We start from the raw sequence: 21,729 nt of genomic DNA on the forward strand, positions 1-21,729 counted from the left end.
AATAAAGACCAGGGCAGAAATGGCAGTTATGCACTGCAAGCCAAGGAAGGCCAAGGATTGCTGCCAACCATCAGAAGCTAAGACAAAAAAAAAAAAAAGCTAAGGCAAAGAAGGATTCTTCCCCAGGGCCTTCATAGGGAGCATGGCCCTTCCCCCACCTTGATTTCAGACTTCTGTCCTCCAGAACTGAGAGAATAAATTTCTGTTGTTTTAAGCCATCTAATTTGTGAGATGTAGTAGGCATTTGTTATGACAAACCTAGGAAAGTAATACACCAGATGATTATTACCTTCAAGAAAACGCAAAAAGTTATGCAAGAATTAAAAGTAACAGGTATGATACAGAGAACAGTTCCAGGTAGCATTTCTATACACAAAATAATGTAAAATAAATAAATCACAATATAACCATATTGGTAAGATAGGAAGAGGAGGCCTGGTAATTCCATTTGTTTATTGGCAACAGGAGAATCAAATTCTTGTCTTCTATCCTGTGAACTTTATCGTCTATCATGGGAACTCAAAAGATAATGCAAAAATTGATAAATGAAGCAACATCATTATAACTTGGTACATAGAGATATGGATAAATGGCCAAAGAAACAGCTAAAAGTTGAAAATGGTCATCTCTGGAGAATGAGACATGAGAACTGGATGTTGGTGTACTAGACTGGACTATTTTTCAAATAAATCACGTAGCACTATTTGGCCTATTAAATTATGCATGTATCAACTTTGGTGAAATTAAAAACAAAATTAAAAAGGAAAAATAAGCAAAAATGAACAGACTGTTCACAAAGGAAGAAACTCAAATGAAGAACATATGAACACATGCCTAAATTCAATCACAATTAGGCCAATTCAATTTAAAATAAATTTTTAAAATGTCTAATAATATTAAATCAAATATTAAATCTGTCACCAACTAAGCACAGTTAGTTTGGAAAGAAATTTGGAAATTTGAAAATGTTTAGTGAAACTGAAAATGTGTATACAACACTGCTGATCCATTCTGGCTTGAATCCCAGGAAACTTTTGTGCAGGATCAGAAAAAAAACATGTTTGAGACAGTAAACTACAGTGTTGTTTATAATAGTGAAAATCTGGAGAAGATTAAATGTTTACCAATAGATATTTATCCATTCCAGATAGGACATTTTATATTTTCATATAATACTATCTGGCAATGAAAAGGAATAAACTAACTGTATGAAAACACAAAGTGATAATTTTGAGTGAAAAATAAATGAAAAGAACAGTTTGTCCAATCTATTACCAGTGAAACAAATTTGAAAACAGACAAGCCATATGCTGCTCATGGATATCTGAATGTAAAAGCATAAAAACACTGATTAAAGGGATACACACTAAATTCATGAGGGAAGTCAGGTTGGAGAGAGGTTTACAAAATGGAACGGCAGGTGAATATAGAAAATACATCCACTTCATCTGTAATATGTTAGTTCTTATATTTAAAATCTTTTTTAAGAGGTGGCAGGGTGGCTCAGGTCATGATCTAAGGGTCCTGCTTAGTGGAGATCCTGCTTCTCCTTCTCCCTCTCTGCCTCTTCCCCTACTCTCACTCTCTCCTACTCCTCTGTCTCAAATAAATACATTTTAAAAATTAAAAAATAATAAAAACTGTTTTGAGGTTGGGAAGTTGGCTCTGCAGATTTTGGTTTTGCCAGTCTCCATAATCATGTGAGTTAATTCCCTATAAAAATTATATTTAATATACATATTAAGTAGTAATATACAATATGTATTTAAAAAATAAAATAGAAACTCTTAAGGAAATATGAGAAAGTACTATTAATTGTCAGTTCTGGGTGGTAGGTACTCAGGGTTTAAAAAAAAAGGAATCTTCAGTACTTTCCAGTACTTTTATTACTCAAATTTTAAAAAATGTGTCATTGGGAAATTTCAAAAAAAAGAATGCAAATGCAAAAAAAAAAAAAAAAAGAATGCAAATGCCTGAACAGTCGAATAACCTATAGAAGGTGACCCAAAACAGCAGACAGCCATCCATGAAAAAGAAAAAGCACTATATCCAGCCAATTTTATGGGTGAGTTCTAACAAATGTTCCAGAAACAATGTCCTAACTCATCCTGTGAGGACAGCATAATCAAAACAGAGCTAGATTATCAGCATTCCAAATTCAGCAGGGTATTAAAAGAAAAAATCATCTTGCTTGAGTGAGGCTTATAAAAAGGGTGCATTCATGATTTAACACCAGGAAGGTTCATTTTTATAATATACCACAGGAAAAAAATTAAATTGAGTAAAAAAAAAAATCTTAAATTTAAATCTCAAAGCTTTTCAAAGTTCAGTTGATGTAAAAAAAAAAAAAAAAAAAAAAAAAGTAGAATTTAGCAACCATTACGTATTTTTCCAATTCTTTGCAAACAAGGAATAGAAGAAAACACTCCCTTTAGTCAAAAACAATCGAGGATGCCCTGCATCAAGGACCAACCTAGAAAATGAAATAAATCTAAGTATTCGAATAAGAAAGCAAATGTCAGCAGTTGCAGATTACATAACTGTTTACTTAGAAATTCCAAGAGCATTGACTGATAAACTGTTAGAAATAACAAGCCCGGGTTCGCCTCTCGGCCTCTGGCCCCGCCCCCCGAGGCCCCGCCCCCGCGGCCCCGCGGCCCCGCCCCCTGCCGCACCTGCGCACGCGCAACTAGGGCGCAGGCGCGCAGGACGAAGGGAAGATGGCGGCCCCGAGCTTCCCCACGCCGCTGCACGGGCACGTGGGCCGAGGCCCCTTCAGCGATGTGTACGAGCCCGCGGAGGATACGTTCCTGCTGCTGGACGCGCTTGAGGCAGCGGCGGCCGAGCTTACGGGGTGCGAGCAGGGCGAGGGTCCCCCCCGGGAGAGGGCTCCGGCGTTCTGGAGAGGCGGCGGCGAAGGAGGGCCCAGGCAGGACGGACGCTGCCCGCCGCTGCCCCGAGAGGAGGCGGAGCCCGCGTACTCGGCGAACGTTGACCCCGGAGCGCCCGGACGGCCGGTTTCCTTGTAGATCCCTGTACTGAGCGGGCCCGGGGTCCATCTGCTCTTGCAAAGGTGTTGTTTTGGTCCCAGGAGCTGCAGAGCTCCCGACCACGCCGGCAGGGGTCTTCTCCTGTCAGCCCTTAGTCTGAAGAACACCAGCCCCCGAGAGCAGCGATATCATAACACGCTCACAAACCAGATTTTCCGGAAACATTGGTTATTAGTATTAACTTTTTATTTTTTTAGTAAATATTAAAAGCTGCGTGGCATTGACTGTACACAGAAGCACCCTCTAGTAGCCGAAGGGCACACCAATGACATGAGGTGGGGGAACCCGGCTGGAGACGTTTTTTTTTTTTTAATCTCCATAATTGGCTATAAATACCTTAATATTTTTCAAAGACTTTTTTTTTTTAAGATTTTATTTATTTATTCATAAGAGACACAGGCAGAGGGAGACGCAGGCTCCATGCAGGGAGCCGGATGCGGGACTCGATCCTGGGTCTCCAGGGGCACGCCCTGGGCTGCAGGAGGCGCTAAATCATTGAGCCTCCCCGGGCTGCCCCAGGTGGAAAAAAAAAATTAAAAAAGACTCTTTTTTTTTTTTTTTCCAACTAGAGAAATACCCTTGAAAAATAAGTATTTTTAAACCCACTGAATGGCTGACACTGCCCTTTTGCAACGGCCGGTTAGCCACGTGGGCTGCAGATCCCTTGACGTGTGGTTAGTACGACTGCAGAACTTAATTTTTCATCGAACTGTAAAAAAATTTAAATAGCTACATAGCTAGCAGCCTATGGAATTTTCCCTAGCGCTCTATAAATATTAAACTTGACTTGTTGAAGGGCCCCATAAATTTTACATGTTTAAATGTGAATGTTACTACATTAGAGGAATGAATACCTACATGGTAATTTTTTAAATGATCATTTAAAGATCAAGACTTGAAATTGGTGATCTCAAGAGGAAACAGCTGTCCGGCTTCATAGATCTATATTGTGTTTATCTGTCTTCAACCTGGTCAGATTTTTCCATGTATAAAATGTTCCAACTCTTACTAAAGTAGCTCTTCATTGTAAACGATGGCACTTTGGGATTTACTGGAATGTGGAACGGTACGGTGCTGATTTGTAGAACTCGTCTCATAGACTCGAGATACCCCAGAAAGATTTACAAGCGCAAATTGCATTGCAAAGTAGGCTGTAAAAGGAACTGATTTTGTTATAAAGTCGGATTATTTCTGGTCTTGGAATTCTCACTGTTTATGAAAGCATGATGGTTGTTTTCAAATAAAAGCCGCCTAGTAAGATTCAACAGACCTTCCCACAGAATAATAAAGTTTCGTTGGATGATGTGGACTGCCTCCAAAAGTTAGAAGCTTAAGAGTTTCTTGTTGGATAGTTGTTCAAGGAGTTCGTTGCCAGGGAGACCTCCTCAATCCCATCAGACCCAATTTCTGTGATGGAGATCATTGGTGCTTTTGGTGTATATGTAAGATTATAGGCAGGGAAATACATGTAATTGAAGGATAAAATGCAGAATAATGAATTTATTTAGAAGCATTTTAAAGTTATTACTAATATTCTAAGATCAGATACTCTTCCCAGTTCAGTGTACAGCTGTACAAATAGGGAATTTCTTTGCTGCTCTTAATCTGTTAGTAGAGAGGGGACCATTGGCCACCCCCCCCGGCTAAGATATGCTAATGGTTTGGAATGTTTTATAGTTTTATTTATTTTATATATATATATATATATACATTTTTTTATAGTTTTAAATGAGAGAAAACATCTCTCATAAGTAAATATTGTAATGATACTAACCGTATCATTTTGGGAAATACTGAACTAGGAGCTTCTTGTGGGAAGGGTTGAAGTCTTTCATATTAGTATTTTCAATCTGAATGTTATTGCATAGTTTTTTTTTTAATATATTCCATAGTTTTTATGTAATGTTTTGTAGAAATTAATTGAAAGCCATCTATTTTATGGACTTAAATTACACACCCCAAACAATTTTGAGCTAAACAGTATTAAATGAGCACGAAGTGGTTTTCAGAAACTAGTGTGTTTATAAATTTCTTTTATATTTCCATATATTTGTGGGTGAGTGATAATGCTGGAGAAATATATGTTAAAAGTAGGATGGGAGTCATTTTATGTGATGTATATTTTTATCCTACTATACTCATATTTATTTTATTTTGCTTTTTTTAGAGTGGAAATATGCCTTGAAGTAGGGTCAGGGTCTGGAGTGGTATCTGCATTCCTAGCCTCTATGATAGGTCCTCGAGCTCTGTACATGTAAGTGTAAGTATATCAAATTCATCTACATTTTCCACTAAGAAATTCACTAGGGGTATGACCACTTGAATGAAATTATTTTTGTAAATAAATAGTGTATATCTGAATGGGTCTACTTAAGTGTAGTAAGGGCTCAGATTGTAAATTATTCTTCCCTAAAAATTAAAACTGCATGTTCGCAACTGTTCCATTGTACTACATAATTATAGAAGCAACACAGTAATTTTAGGTCATCTCTAAATTTGAAATATTTTATGTAAATAGTCTGATTACCAGGAAAAATCGAAAACTACTTACATTTTTAAAGAGAATTTGAGAATATGGGACGTATAAAGAAGGGGCGCCTGGGTGGCTCAGTCAGTTAAGCATCTGCCTTCAGCTCAGGTCATGATCTCGAGGTCCTGGGATTGAGCCACTGAGCCACTCCCGCTTCCTTCTCTGTAGGGAGCCTGCTTCTCCCTCTCCCTCTACCCTTCCCCCTGATTGTGCTTGCTCTTTCTCTCTCTCTCTCTCTCTCTCTGTCAAATAAATAAAATCCTTTTTAAAAAGTATAAAGGAGAAAACAAGAATCACTCCTAAATTTTTTTTTTTAATTTTTTTTTTATTATTTATTTATGATAGGCACACAGAGAGAGAGAGAGGCAGAGACACAGGCAGAGGGAGAAGCAGGCTCCATGCACCGGGAGCCCGACGTGGGATTCAATCCTGGGTCTCCAGGATCGCGCCCTGGGCCAAAGGCAGGTGCTAAACCGCTGCGCCACCCAGGGATCCCCACTCCTAAATTTTATCACACGTGGTCCAGGTGTGTTTCCTTCTTTTTGTCCCATTTCCTGTTTTTCATTTAATATTGTATCAAGAGTATTTTTCAGAAATTCCTTTTAAATTTCATTTTTGTAGTGGCGTAGTATTCATTGGATTCCCAATTTAATAAATTCCTTCAGATGTGTATGCATGTATGTGTATTTTTCTACGCTTGCACATTATATCAATATAACAAACTTTTTCTTTAATATAACAAATCTTTATTTTTTTCCTTCATTATTAAAGCATTTTGATTATTTTTAGATCTGCTTTATGTAAAAGCAGTGGAACAGTCTTTAATTTTCAGTAATAGATTTATTTGCCTCGTGGTCAGAAGATACAGTTTTCTTTATTTTCTGTTTATAGGTGCACTGATATCAACCCTGAGGCAGCAGCTTGTACTCTGGAGACAGCACACTGTAACAATGTCAGCATTCAGCCAGTTATTACAGACTTGGTGAGCTGTTGATCCTTGTCCAATAATAGTTAATTTCCTTTTAAAATATATTAAGGTTAAGATGATTTAGGTCAAAGAAGCTTGAGTGATTAATTAATTAACTTTTAATCCACTAAATAGTATACCCCATAATTTACAAAGTGAATTCTTGACTGATGTAGTTCATCTTGTCCAAAATTCAAAGGAAATTTGTACTGTCTTAGAAGGATCAGTCATCTTTTGGTCAGAAGTGACAAAGAATCTGGAGTACCTGGGTGGCTGAGTGGTTGAATGACTGCCTTTGGGTCAGGTCGTGATCCTGGGGTCCGAGGATCGGGTCCCACATCAGGCTTCCTGCATGGAGCCTGCTTTTCCCTCTGCCTGTGTCTCTCTGCCTCTCTCTCTCTCTCTCTCTTTCTTTATGTCTCTCATGAATAAATAAATAAAATCTTAAAAAGAAGTAGTAGTAGTAGTAGTAGTAGTAGTAGTAGTAGTAGTAGTGATAGACAATCTAGTTAAAACTGGCTTAAATAAAGCCAGTGTGTGGCTTCAGGCACAGCTGGTTCCAGGAATTCAAATGATATGATAGGCATCTTTTTCTTAGTTTTGAACTTCTCTCTTTATTGGCTCTATTTCTGGATAGAAATCTTTCCCTTCATGGTGAGAAGGTACTTGCATCTCTATCTATATCTTATTTCTCAGCAAACAGCCTCTCTTATCCCTCCAGGGAAAGAAACTCTTTATATTCAGTTAGTCTGACACGCCCCAAAATGAGCATTGCTTGGATCATCTTGGGTCATACGCCATCTCTCTACCTCTTATTGTGGCCAAAGGGTTTAAAATATGGAGATGACTGATTTAGGCCTAAGTCATAGTCCCACCCTGGCAGCTGCATTGGGATAAGCCCTATCCAAGCCACATGGACGGAGAATGAGAGGAACTAGAGCTTAACCCAATAGAGATCAAGGAGAATAAAATCAGAAGAAAGAGGGGAATGAGGCCTGGGCAGGTAAAAACAACACATGACAAATACAGAACCATCATTTTATTTTAAGTTACACATTATATATTTTCCAATCACAGTTCTCCTTTAATGTTTTAATTAGTGAGACTTGGATATTTTTGGATTTTTGTTGTTGTTATAAGTGCTTTTTTGTAAGCAAAAAATCCTAACAGCATGTACCAGATCGGGATAAGAAATAAAAATGCTTTCCGTGCTTCTTGACCTGTATTATTGTTACAATGGTAAGAGTATTTAGATTTTCTGCTTTTTTATAATTTTTAAAAAAGATTTATATTTATTAGAGAGAGAATGCATAGCTGGGGAAGAGGCAGAGGGAGAAGCAGGCTCCCTGCTAATCAGGAGCCCAGTGCAGGGCTCAATCCCAGGACCCTGAGCCGAAGGTAGATGCCTAACCAACTAAGACACCCAGGTGCCCCAGTTTTCTGCTTTTTTAAACTCACAAGTGACTTTTCAGCTTAGAAGGAATTAAGCCAAATAGGTAAGAAATTCTTACCTATTAAGAACTTACCTACTGGTATGAAAAACTAGATTATCAAGAAAGCTACTCAAGTGATTTACATGGGATCACTGTGGTGGTTTTGCCCTTTAAAATTTTAACTTGTTTCTTTAATGTGTCCATGATTAGTTTTACATTTATATTTTCGATATAATAATACTTTAGAGATACAGAAAATTCAGAATTTTTTTTTTAACAGAGGTAGAAACTGAGTGGAGGTTCACTTTTTAAAGTCATATAACTAATAGAATGATACAGAATTTAAGCCCAGATCTTGGGAATTTAAATCTAGAGGTCTCACAGCTGTTTCAGGGCATGGCTGGTGGCAGTCCATGCCAGATACTCTGTCAGTGATTCGTGACCCTGAGTGCTGACACATGACAGAGAAAGCAAGAAGAAGTAGGCATTGGCGTAGGCATTATGATCTACTTGCAAAACTCTACGTTTCTTTATATCCAGAACACTGGGTATAGATGATCACAGCAATGATACAAAATCAGTGTTTTGGATAGCTAAGCTTACCTGCATACAAAGTAGTACTCTGTATTTTGTTTCTTAGTTTTAGAAAAAAAGGGCTTTTTCAAATATGTTATATGCCTTTCCTTACATTCCTAAAACGAACTAAATATAACTACCTTTGATTGATGAAGGGTCATTAATATGAACATTAGTTACTATTCTGTGCTAGCTGTGATAATGAGGCTGAGTCAGGGATTTTTGCCTTTACACTGAGTAGCTAGAGCCTGCAGTAATTTTGAGTTTTTATTTCCTCTCTTTGTCTACCTGTTTGCTTGCTTTCTGTTGTCTTATTTTATTGTCACCTGTTCATGGCATTTCCTCTCTCTCTTGTCACATACTCTGTGCTAGAATACCAAACAAGTGATTCAGTCAGACTTCTATTTTTTTTTTTTTTTTTAAGATTCTATTTATTTATTCATGAGACACAGAGAGAGAGACAGAGACAGAGACACAGGCAGACTGAGAAGCACACTCCATGCAGGGAGCCCGATGTGGACTCGATCCTGGGTCTCCAGGATCATGCCCTGAGCCCAAGGCAGACTCTCAACTGCTAAGCCACCCAGGTGTCCCTTAGTTAGACTTCTATTTAAACTAAGAGCTCAGGGGCTCTGAATAAGTGCCTCTCATATGAATAAAGTACATTTTGCTGTATGGATTTAAAACTTCTTGTCAGAGGCCTTTTTTGCTTACTTCTCAATTCTTGGATCTGTTCTAATGCTCTGAAACCACCCACAAGTTGAATATGGATGGGTGAGGGTGCCTGTGATTAGATTTTATATTCAGTCTACAGTGACTTTTTTTTTTTTAAGATTTTATTTTATTTATTCATTAGAGGTGCAGAGAGAGAGAGAGAGAAAGAGGCAGAGACACAGGCAGAGGGAGAAGCAGGCTCCATGCAGGGAACCTGACGTGGGACTCGATCCCAGGTCTCCAGGATCATGCCCCGGGCTGAAGGCGGCACTAAACCGCTGGGCCACCGGGGCTGCCCTACAGTGACTTTCTTATTTAAATCCATTTTCTTTTTAAACTACGTCATTTTCCATGTTTTTTTATCATTTTTATTTTTTTAATTTGAATTCAATTTGCCAACGTATAACACCCAGTGTTCATCTCATCATGTGCCCTCCTTAGTGCCCATCACCCATTCACCCCATACCCCCCACCCGTTCTGCAACCCTTTGTTTCCCAGAGTTAGGAGTCTCCCCTGGTTTGTCTTCCTCTCTGATTTTTCCCCATTCAGTTTCTCTCCTTTCCCTTATAGTCTCCATCACTATTTCTTATATTTCACATATGAGTGAAACCATATGATGATTGTCATTTAGTATCATTTTTTCCCTACATTTAAAATCCAGTACTCCAAACATTTTAACATGTAGAACCTAGGGCCATTATAAACAATTACAAAGCAAATTCTTTTCTAGTTTCCTTACTCAACATTCCTGAGAAATTACCTTCTGGACTTCTTACAGTGTGAGAAACTTAATTTCTTTAAGGACTTGAAAATAAAGCTTTTGGTTTTTTCAAATGTATCTCCTCACTCTCCAGTGTCACTACTGAAAGGAATGGCAGATTAACTAGCCATCTTCCCACTTGCAGACAAATGTACACCTGAATCACACTTCCCTCAAAAATGTTACTTTTCTCTTTTCAAATGAATAGAGAAAGAAAAGTTACTGATATAACATTTCCTCAGAGGTACTATTCATGTGCTCTCTTTGAATTACATAGTTAACAGGCTTTTTAATAAGATGACAAACAGAGTTGCTTTTAGAAATCTGGATAAAATGGAAGTTTGTAAGGTAGTGTTTCATGCTGTATGTAAACAGTCCAGTGATGTGCCCAGTACTGAGATGGTATGACTGAGTATTAAACAACTATGAATCACTTAGTGTAAAAGCTGTTAACTCTCTAATTCTCCTTCAGCCATTGTGATCACATCTAGGAGAAGGTCTTCTAGTTTTAACACCTCTCCAACACTTGCAAATGTCTCTTTAACAAAGAGACAGATGGCCTGGGGTCACTCTCAGACTGGCAACAATAACTATAACCATAACGTTTTTTATTTATATCCCATTTATCCTTGTCATTTCTACTTCCAGAAAGTAATACTGATTTCCCTTTAGAGCAAATTTATTTAACAAAAAAAATCCATTTAAAGAAAAAATATTTAGTAAATAATGATATGTACCTGTGCATATATGGGAGAATTATAAGAATGTTAATAAAATAGCTAACACTTTGGACACTGCCTTGAAGTACTTCAGCTATTTCATCTCAAGAAACAGCCTCAAGAGGGCACCTGAGTGGCTCAGTAGGTTAAGCGTGGACTTTTTATTTCGACTCAGGTCATGACCTCAAGGCTTCTGGATGGAGCCCCATGTCAGGCACCACACTCAGCGGGGAGTCTCTTTCCTCTCCCTCTGCCCTCCCTGGTCCTGCATGTGTGCACATGCATTCTCTCAAATAAATATATCTTTAAAAAAGAGAGAGAGAGAAGGAAGGAAGGAAGGAAGGAAGGAAGGAAGGAAGGAAGGAAGGAAGGAAGGAAGGAAGGAAGGAAGGGAAGAAAGAAAAAAAAGAAAAGAAAGAAAAAAGGGAAAAGAAAAGAAAGAAAAAAAGAGCCTCAGAATTCATGGATAAGAGTCTATATAAAGTGGTAATTGAAGGAAATGTCAGCGTGAGAACCCATCCAGATACGGTGTTTTTACTGTGGAGGTGCAGGGTGACATGACCAGACGTGATGTTTTGCATACTTATTTAGTTCAATCATCAGAGGAATCAAAGGAGTACTTGAAATGGCATTTTGCCCTAAATGCACTTTGTTTAAAATGACATTTTTGTTGTGGTTCCACAGAAAATTGCACTCAATTGTTTAAAGATTTACAAAATGCCAAACAACTGAGATTTTTCACTCTCTCTTCCACTTTTTTCAGTCCTTTCTTTGATATCTAATTGTTCCAGCCAATACATTTATGAGTGATTAAAGTGAAAGCAAATATATATATGCATGCATATGTGTATATTTTTTTTACATATGTATCTTCTGATGTTCTTTGTCATCTCATAAAACATTTCTCTTGGTTATGGAAAGTAAAGTTTAAGTTATGGAAAGTTTAAGTCAGAGCAATAGCTTTAAAGCATGTGTATATCTGTGTAGAACATAGAACTTGCTTCCTTACTTAATCTTCTGTAAGTGAACCGAGAGTGTATACATATGAGCTTTTGAAACACAGAGGCTTTCTTGAACATTGTATGTTCATTCTGATAAATAGTTTAATTTCCTGTTTTTAGGTGAATGCATATAATCTTTATCTGAATGAAAATGTAAAAATATTTATCTCTCTGTCTACAATTTTAGCCCTCTAACACATTTTTCCCTAAAAACATGAGTGGAGAATATTTTTAAATATTTATTTATTTATCTATTTCAATTCTGAGTCCAGCTTAAAATTCTGACTTTTGAACATTTAGGTCAATGGCTTGCTACCAAGATTGAAGGAAAAAGTTGATCTTCTAGTGTTTAATCCCCCCTATGTAGTGACTCCACCAGAAGAGGTAAGACATGTAACAGAATTTAATTATTAATATTTTCAGTTATTTTCTTTAAAAAATCACATGAGCTTGATTATTTGACATTAGTGAGCTGCTGATTAACACAGACTGCTCTGATTTTACTCATAATTGTCAGTAATTAAGTATGTTGGTAGACCTAGGAAAAAAATCTGAAACTAATGGAAATACAGTGACCCATATTCATCCTTAAAATTCCCATCAAAATCAAGCTGTGTGTTTAAATATATGTGTGTGTGTCCTTTATCATGAATGGCAAATTTGCAAAACAATATTTTAATCATCCTTAAATTCATTATAGGAATTCTTTCTGAAAGTCTCAGATTTCCTCCTTTCACAGGTGGGGGGTGATTCATATTTCAGGTAGGGAAAAGAAATCATCTTGAAATATATGATTTGGAAAATCTCAATAATGAGGAGATAAATCATATCAACCACTTCCCAGTCTAAAGAGAGAATGGTCAAGGCAAACAAAGTAAGATTTGCTTTCCTTGAGTTATTCATGATCCTGTTTTATTCATTGATGAATCATTTTCTGGCAAGATGAATACACATTATATTTTCCCTCTACTATTACTACTAAGGGCGGCTAAGCAACTAAGAAAGAACCTGTTGTTCCTCTGACACAGGAACTCATATGAGAAGGAGAGTCAGTGTTACAAGGTGAACAGAGGCTGAGGGCAATGCAACTTCATGCAACTCTTTGAGAAAGGACTATGTGAGTAAATATCAAGAGTGATAAAAATGTTTCAGTCCAATAATCTCAGTCCTTTAAATATAATTTAAGAAAACATTCAACAATAGAATTAAAAGTTGACATTCACAAAATTATGTTTATTGCATGTTGGTTTATGATGACAAATAATACAAACCTATATATGTAACAGGAGATGCAGATCAGTAAATCATGTTTTATACAAAATAAAACATTAGAAAATGAATTTAAAGAGAATCTGGTCTATGTCAAGACCTGAATTGGTGTTCTGGTAACCAGATGAAAGATTTCAGTGCACAGAGCATGAAGATAAAAGAAGGAAATCATGAAGGCATAAAGATAAGAGACTTAGAGTTAGATCCTGGAGATACAATATTTAAAAAAAATAATGAGAGTTTGTGCATATAAAAAATTGTGACTGTACTTACTAGTATATTTAGAAACCTGAGGTTAGATACTGTGGCTTGTGCCTATGATCTATGAAGGACCAAGAGAAGGCACAGCAAGGCTCAGGTAGCAAGCAGGCAACAAACCACCAAACACACCTTCCTGTGAAGATGGAAACCCTCCCTGTGATCTATATGAATGTGCTTGGTGCCAGATCTTCCTTTAGGGGCATTTCTAATGCAAGCAGATAAACCTGGCCGAACATCCCTGGGGAGGCATGTAAACAGGGTCTACCACAGAGGAGTCCTAGGCCATTCTGGAAGAGAATGACAAGAGACAGACTTGGCACAGCCTTTTCTCACCAGGCACTCTGTCCACAGACCATTGTACCTGATGAAACATCCATAGAATGGGCTCAGCCAAAATAATGGTGTAAAGCAAGGAAGACGAAGACATGAGCCCCAGAAAAAGAAGTTAATTCTAGGAATCCCAGGAAAGGGAAGTCTCTAGTGGAAAGTCTTGACAAAAACAAACAAACAAACAAACAAAAAAACAGGAGCTGATAAATTTCCTTATATAATTTACTTTGTGGAAAATTATATTAAGAAGTTTATGATAGATATGGGAATAGTTTGAATTAGATACAAAAAAAATTAAGCAAATGAATGCATTGGATGCTCATCAATAGCTTCATAAGATATGATACTTTCCATTATAAAATCTTAGGCAAGCCATTAAAAGAGTAAATCAGAACCATACCTGATCATGTGAAGACCTCATCATAAGGTATTGTTGAGTGAGATAAGCAAGATATAGGGTAAGAATGTAGAATATAATCTTGTCTTTGTAAAACATGGATGAAAAAGAAAAAAATGTGTGAGGGATGTGTGTGTGTGTGTGTGTGTGTGTGTGTGTGTACGATGGAGGAGGAGCAGACAAGGAAAACAGTAAAAGGGGAAAGTACAATTACAAATTATATTTGTATATAGTTATCGGTATAAAGAAATTCACTTTAATGGAGAAATATATAGTATTCAGATGAATAAAGCAGTAGGCATGATTGTATCCAAATAGTTTAAACTAAAATATGGATAAAACCATTGGAGGATATAGAAAGAAAATAATTGTTAGGGTTAAAATAGTTTTGTTTTTTAAATATTTTATTTGTTTATTCATGAAAGACAGAGAGAGAGAGGCAGAGACACAGGCAGAGGGAGAAGCAGGCTACTCGCAGGGAGCCCGACACAGGACTTGATCCCAGGACCCTGGGATCACACCTTGAGCTGAAGGCAGATGCTCAACCACTGAGCCACCCAGGTGTCCTGTATTAAAATAATTTTTGAGTGATTTCTTCAAAATATTCTTTAGTTCTGAAAACAATGTACAATGATAAGAATCTAAAGATTTTTAATACCATATGAACTCTCATGGGTTTTTGCTTCTACAAAAGAATTAGTTGTTAATGCTTTAGTGAGCCTTTATATATTAAATGGGTTCTTTATAATTCATTCTTTAATCTAGAAGAGACCCAAATGCAATGGGACATGCTGAAACGAACTTTCTGCAGATAGATTTCTTAAAATGCAAGATCTCCCTTGTAGTTTCTTCTTGATTGTTCAGTATTAAGTATAGGAATCACCTGTGTCTATCAATATAAACATCACATAAATAGTAACAACCAGGAGAGCCTGAGTGGCTCAGTGGGTTAGGCCTCTGCCTTCCTCTCAGGTCATGATCCCAGACCCCCCGGATTGACTCCCATATCGGGCGCCTACTCAGTGGGGGGGCCTGCTTCTCCCTCTGACCCTCCCCCTCTTGTGCTTGCTCTCTCTCTCTCTCTCTCTCTCTCTATCTCACTCTCTCAAACAAATAAAATTGTTAAAAAATAGTAACAACTATTACTAAGCACTTGATATATGCAGGTAATTATTTTCAAACTTCATATATATTTCCTCAGTTATTCCTAACAATGGAAAAAATTAATTTGTTATCACTTTTCTACTTTCACAGTTGAAGCTGTTGTTTTTCTGATTTTACAGATAAGGGAGGAAACTAATTCACAAAAATGACAAACTTCCATATTGTCACAGGGCTTGAAGATGGTGGGGCTCAGATTCAAATTTTCTGCCTCCTAGAGGGCAGTAAAATACAAAGTATATACTTGTCTGGTGAATGTTACTTGTCAAAAGATTCTTTTTGTGATTCTAAATGTAACTTGAATCAAAACAGTCTTTCTTTTAAATGGTCACAGGTAGGAAGTCATGGAGTAGAAGCAGCTTGGGCTGGTGGCAGAAATGGTCGGGAAGTCATGGACAGATTTTTCCCACTGGCTCCAGATCTTCTTTCACCAAGAGGATTATTCTATTTAGTTACCATTAAAGAAAACAATCCAGGTAATCCAGACCAGTTTATTTTTTAACCACTTACTTTGCTGAAATCAAAAATTAATAATGTTAAAGTCTGTAATTTATGAAGTAACCTGAAATATTATAATCACTGACAATAGTTCACACAGATGTAACATTCATATTGAAAGAAGAGAGAGATGTTTAAGATGTAGTTTTTTTGTGGTTTTAGAAAGTACTATTTAAGAGGAAAGGACAGTTTTTCCCCTAATTGATAAACTAATATTCCAACACAAACTCTGTAATTTCTTCTTTTAACACCTCACCCTGAATATTATGAATTTTCTCTTTAGTTCATGTGAAAACTAGTTCATGGTACGGATTTTTAGAACTTGGTTTTCAGATGACTCCGTAACTAAATCGACTATAATCTTCCCTTTTAATACATGTTTGATTTTTATCTTATACCTTATATCTTCAGCCCCTCAAATCACATCGTGATTACTAAGTTTTGTTTTGTTTTTAACTCCCATTTTCTTAACTCAGTCTTTTTAGTATTATTTATTTGCAAAAGGGAAGGTGTTGCTTTTTCCAACATGCCTGAAAGAATAAGCTACCTCATTGACTTCCACTGTTTAGTATCACTGTTCAGTCTGCCCTACTTTCATTGACTTTTTTCATCCCAAAGGAAGTGTGGAAGGCCAAGATTGGAGTCAAGCAATTAAACCAATTACTTGCTATAATGACAAGTGTAATTAATGTTTCTGTTGAGTCCAGAGTAAGCCACCACTGCAAAACAAGTCCATTCAGTCTGATTAGAATTCTCTGTAACACTTTAAAAATACGAAGTTGCTCCAATTTGACCAAAGTCCTTTTTTTTTTCCTCTGAAGTCAATTTTAATAGAAATTGACTTGGTATACATTGTTTTCTCTGATAAGTAGAATTTGTAAATAGCCTGTGTTTATCATCTTATTAAACTGTTTAGTGATCTTCACTCTTCACCTGATGACTTTAATTGGATGTTACCTTTTGTTTTAATTTTTATTTTAGAAGAAATTTTGAAAACCATGACGACAAGAGGTCTGCAAGGGACTATTGCACTTTCTAGGCAAGCAGGCCAAGAAATTCTGTCAGTCCTGAGATTCACCAAGTCCTGATTTACAGTGTGTGCTCTGTGCTGTGTATTAGGCTGAATATGTATTGATAATAGGTATTATATTGAATATATGTACATATGAATATATAGAGAAAGAAGCTAAGTGTATTTGGCATATTTTGAAACTGCAGTCATTTCTTGGTTAACAAGTAAAATTGTCAGGTTATATAGAAAAAGGTAGAAAATGTACAACATTCCTTTTTACCCAGGTAATCAAGCCTATGGAAATAGTTGCATAAATGCTAATAAATGCATATATAATATATGTTATTTGCACTTTACATATAAAATCTGAACATGAGTGATACATTCAGCCACTAAATATGAGTCAGATCTGAAGGTATTCGTAATGTACCACTGAGTGAAAAAAAGCAAATTACAAAACAGTATTACCCTGTATGTATAATTTTGAAACCTAGCAGAAAGGGTATGTGTGTATGTGAACATAGGGACATTTCAGAAGATAAATGACAGGAGGGAATGGAGGGGAGGGACTTTTTCTCTTTTTATGGTAGTATTTGAACAATAATAACATACTACTTGTATAATTTTAAGAAGGTTTTCATTTAAAAATCTTTTTAATTTACTTTCACTTACTTATTGTCTACATTCTATCAAAGTTATTCACAATGCCTTCTGCTTCCATGTTTCTCACTGGTCAGATTTTTCCTACCTTTTATCCTTTGTTATATATTGCAAACTGTTTTTTTCTTGCCTATATATTGCAAACTGCTATACATTTTTTTTTTAATCAAGGTGAGTTGTCTATAAATAAACTCAACCACCCTTAGGTTAATCACATTTTTAACACTGACGTGTGTCTTTCAGGAAATATCAGATTACCTTTCACTAAGTTTAAAAACCTCTTCTTCCATAATTTCTATACCATTTAAAAAATATTTTTCTTTTTTTTTTTAAGATTTTATTTATTTATTCAGAGAGACAGAGAGAGAGAGAGGCAGAGACACAGGCAGAGGGAGAAGCAGGCATCATACAGAGAGCCTGACGTGGGACTCGATCCAGGGTCTCCAGGATCAAGCCCTGGGCTGCAGGCGGCGCTACACTGCTGCGCCACTAGGGCTGCCCTAAAAAATATTTTTCAAAATCAATGAGCAGGACTGTATAGGATCAGAGTGAGTGGAATCTAGAATTTATTTTTAATTTGGCTACATTCAGAATCAACTGGAGAAGTTTTTTAATATTATAAATTCCCAAACCCCACCTTAGACCCATGGAATCCTCTGATAAACAGACCTAAAAACTGCATCTTTTAAAATGTGCTTCCCAGTGTTCCTCAAGATAGTACACTAAATTTTAGAACTATTGTTTTAAATTGCATTCTTATGCAGAAAGAGTGGAATTACCCTCCTTTGATGTTCAGAAAGGTCAGCTTGTTCAAAGGAGCACAGTAGTTAAAGGGTAAAGCCTTATGGCCCCGCTGATGACAGATCTGACTCCCAAAAGCTTTTGTTCTATTTGCTTACACTGCTTTTAGCAGTAAAGATGCCAAAATTAGTATTTACTTGAATCTAGTATCTATAAATATATTCCCATTCCCAGAAATAACCATCTGAGATTTTACAATTTAAAAAAAAAAAAGGTTAAAAAAACTAACTTTATTGTGTGCTTTTAATTATAATTTTGGGGAATGGGGTCTTGAATATTTTCAGTTAATGTTTGAAACACTTTAAAATTAGCATAGAGGAGGTGCTTCTATCAAGATAGGAGATGAAAAACATAGAAATGCTTACATAAACGACCCCCAAAACTTCACATGCAGAGCTGGTAATGGATTGTTTCCCACTGAAAACTCAGATGTTGGGGTGCTAACCCCCAGAACCTCAGAAGGTGAGCATATATGGACATGGGCCTCAAAGAGGTAATTAAAGTTAAATGAGGCCATCATGGTAGGCCCTGATCCAATCTGACTGGCTTCCTTACAAGAGGATAGGACACACAGACACACTGGGGATGCTCATACACAGAAGAAAACCACAAGATGCAGTGAGAAGGCAGCGGTCCACAAGCCAAGGAGAGAGACTGCAGAAGAAACCCAACCTGCTGACATCTTGCTCTTGGACTTCCAGCCTCCAGAACTATAATAAATTCCTATTGTTGAAGACACCCAGCCCATGGTATTTGTCACAGGGCCCCTAGCAGACTAATACAATGATCAAAGACAGGAAAATACCTACAGTCTGTAAACAAGAGAAAGCAAGTATTAGCGTGAAAAGTGGGTGCTGTGTCCTGGTGGTTGGTAAGAACTGTGGCCTGGAGCCTTCAGGAGGAGAGTTCCAGATCCAGCTCTCCGTGTTCAAAAAGAGTTGTTAAATATAGGAAAAAAGAGGACCTGTAAAACTACATCATTTGGCCCAAGGGAAGCAGCAAAAAAAATCTTTGTCCCTTGAATGAAACAGAAAACAGTAATGATCAATTAATACTCTTATAAGATTGTGCTACCTTTTGTGGAATTTAATTCATACTATCTAAGTGAGGTAGCAACATTAACATGAAAAAAAAAATAACATTAAAATACCTAAGCCATTGATCATGGAGAAGCTATGATCCATGAAAGCAGAAAAGAAAGAGAGAGGAAGGAAGGAAAGAAAGAAAACAACAAAATTGGACACCTAAGGGATAGAAACAGTGGAGCTGTCATATTCAGGTTGTGGAATGTTTGAGGTGTTTAAATAATTTACATAAAAGCTCACAATAAGGGATGGCTGAGTGGCTCAGCGGTTGAGCGTCTGCCCTTGGCTCAGGGTGTGATCCTGGTCCTGGGATTGAGTCCCGTATCAGGCTCCCTGCAAGGAGCCTGCTCCTTCCTCTGTCTATCTCTCTGCCTCTCTCTGTGTGTCTCTCATGAATAATAAATAAATAAAATCTTAAAAAAAAAAAAAGGGCTCACGGGAAGGTACTATTTAGAAAGAACAAATTGAAGTTGACTAAAAAATGAGAAATAGAGACACAGAAATGTATGTGTTAATTTGTGCTTACCAAAAAATACAGTGTATTTTAAAATACAGGAGTGATACTATTCCATTCCAAAATTTAGTTGTAGTTCTTTTACTTATTATTTTTTCTTTTTCCCTCATACTGAGAAGAAAAAGGAATACAAATTAAGATAGAACTGAAAAAAGAAAAATTCAGACAGGACTGAAAAGACTCAGGAAAAAATTAAGAGAAATATAGCCATGGGAGGAACTCTTATGACTAAATGTAAATCATTGTATGTGTAGTTTGTTTCATATACATGCACTAAAATTACTTTGCATATAAAATATATACCAATGCCTATATCCATTCTGTTTTCATTTTTCTTTCTATGTAAACTTTGTATTGAGGTGGAACATACCTTATAGATTGTGTATGTCATAAGTGTCTAGTTTGATGGATTTTTATAAAGTCAATGTCCATTTATATTACACCCAAATCAAGAAACAGAACATTACCAGCATTCCGGAAGCTCCACCAGATTCTCTTCCCAGTCATCACCTCCCACTCACCAAAGGAAACCAGTACCTGGATTTTTGTCTTAGTTTTTTATTTCTACATAGCTAACGGCTCTAACTTGACTGACATTAGCACAAATTTATGGTCTCACAGTATCTGTGTCAGGACTGTGGATATAGTGAGTTGGATTCACTCCTTCCTACAACCAGGCTGTAGGATAGGTGTTGGTCTTGGCTGTGATCTCATCTGGAGGCTCAAGGCCCTTTTTCATGTGGTCATAGGACTAAAGTCACTGTTTTCTGGCTGTCGGCTAGACATAAATCTCACCTACAGTCCTCTCTTGGATCTTTGTACCATGATCCCCTCCACAGGCAGTTCACAAAATGGTCACTTGCTTCATTATGGCCAGCAGGAGAATTTCTCTACCTTCAAATCTATAGTGATGGCCTAGAATCTCTTTGAAAGAGCTCATCTGATTAGGTCAAGTTCACCCAGTATAATCTTCATTTTAATTAATTAATCCAAAAGCAACTGATTAGGGACCTTAACTACAACTGCAAAATTTCTTTACCATTGCCATTTAATGTAGCCTAGTCACAGAGAGAAACCGAGTTATTCACAAGTCCAACCCACAATCAAAGGATGGATGACAAAGTGCATGTACACCAGTGGGAGTGAACCTTGCAGGCCATCTTAAATTTTGTTATATTCCTTATATGACAGATCAAGTCCTCCTACTTTGAACCTGTATTAATGAATCTTGTACACACACACACACACATTCTGGTCAGTAATGTTTTAATGAGACTCTTCCATGCCCTTGTATACAGCAATGACCTATCCACTTTCATTTTTGAATATTCATTTTTGTATATTCATTCTCATTATCTCCATTCTACTGTTGAATATTTGGGTTGCTTCTAGTTTTGTATCATGACCACATTTGTATCTTTCAGCCAACATGTACACATTTCTGATAAATACATACCTACAAGTTATCTTCAGGTTTATTAAAAAGTTTTCTCAAAAGTTATTTTAAAAGAACAAGAAACAGTTCCTAAAATCAAAACCCACATGGACAGGGTGAACAGCCGGAAAGAGAATTAATGAAAAAAATTCATAGAGTGCTGCCCAAACGAATAAAAGGAAAATATGAAGGAACCATAATGATTATGAAGGATAGAATGAGAAGGCCTAGCAAAACAAGAGTCCCAAAAAGAATGTAAAAAAAGGCAATATTTGGAAGGGTAATGGCTAATGTTTTTCCAGAATTGACTTTTTATAGAGAAGATAGATTCTAGAAGCACAAAAGGAAATCCACACCTAGACATATAGTGGTGACATTGCAAAACATCAAAGGCAAAGAGATCTTAAAAGGTAATCAGAGAGAAGGAACCATTCACCATTAGGCAGAGGTTGGCAAACATTTTTGTAACTAAAATCTTGGAACACAGCCATGATTCATTTATGTATTGTGTGTAGCTGCTTTGGCCTTCACTGGCAGAGCTAAGTGGTTGCAACT

The 21,729-nt window shown here is 36.8% G+C and overlaps 1 protein-coding gene across 13 annotated transcripts in view; it reads left to right on the forward strand.

The window, feature by feature from the left end:
- Positions 1–2,668: 2,668 nt before the first annotated feature.
- Positions 2,669–21,729, forward strand: part of N6AMT1 (N-6 adenine-specific DNA methyltransferase 1) — a 41,566-nt gene continuing 22,505 nt past the window's right edge. For 6 of the 13 annotated variants that reach the window (XR_003137858.3, XR_003137861.3, XR_003137860.3 and 3 more), the window contains exons 1-5: positions 2,688–2,854; positions 5,218–5,304; positions 6,472–6,562; positions 12,052–12,135; positions 15,504–15,645. Coding sequence is in view for 9 of the 13 variants with exons in the window: in XM_049104675.1 (XP_048960632.1) it covers positions 2,721–2,854; positions 5,218–5,304; positions 6,472–6,562; positions 12,052–12,135; positions 15,504–15,645 (538 nt within the window). In the remaining 4 variants the exon portion in view is untranslated. The other 7 variants (XM_025449695.3, XM_049104677.1, XM_049104681.1 and 4 more) reach the window with 7 other exon arrangements.

Source organism: Canis lupus, chromosome 31, assembly GCF_003254725.2.
Source record: "Canis lupus dingo isolate Sandy chromosome 31, ASM325472v2, whole genome shotgun sequence".
In the NCBI taxonomy this organism is placed as follows: Eukaryota; Metazoa; Chordata; class Mammalia; order Carnivora; family Canidae; genus Canis; species Canis lupus.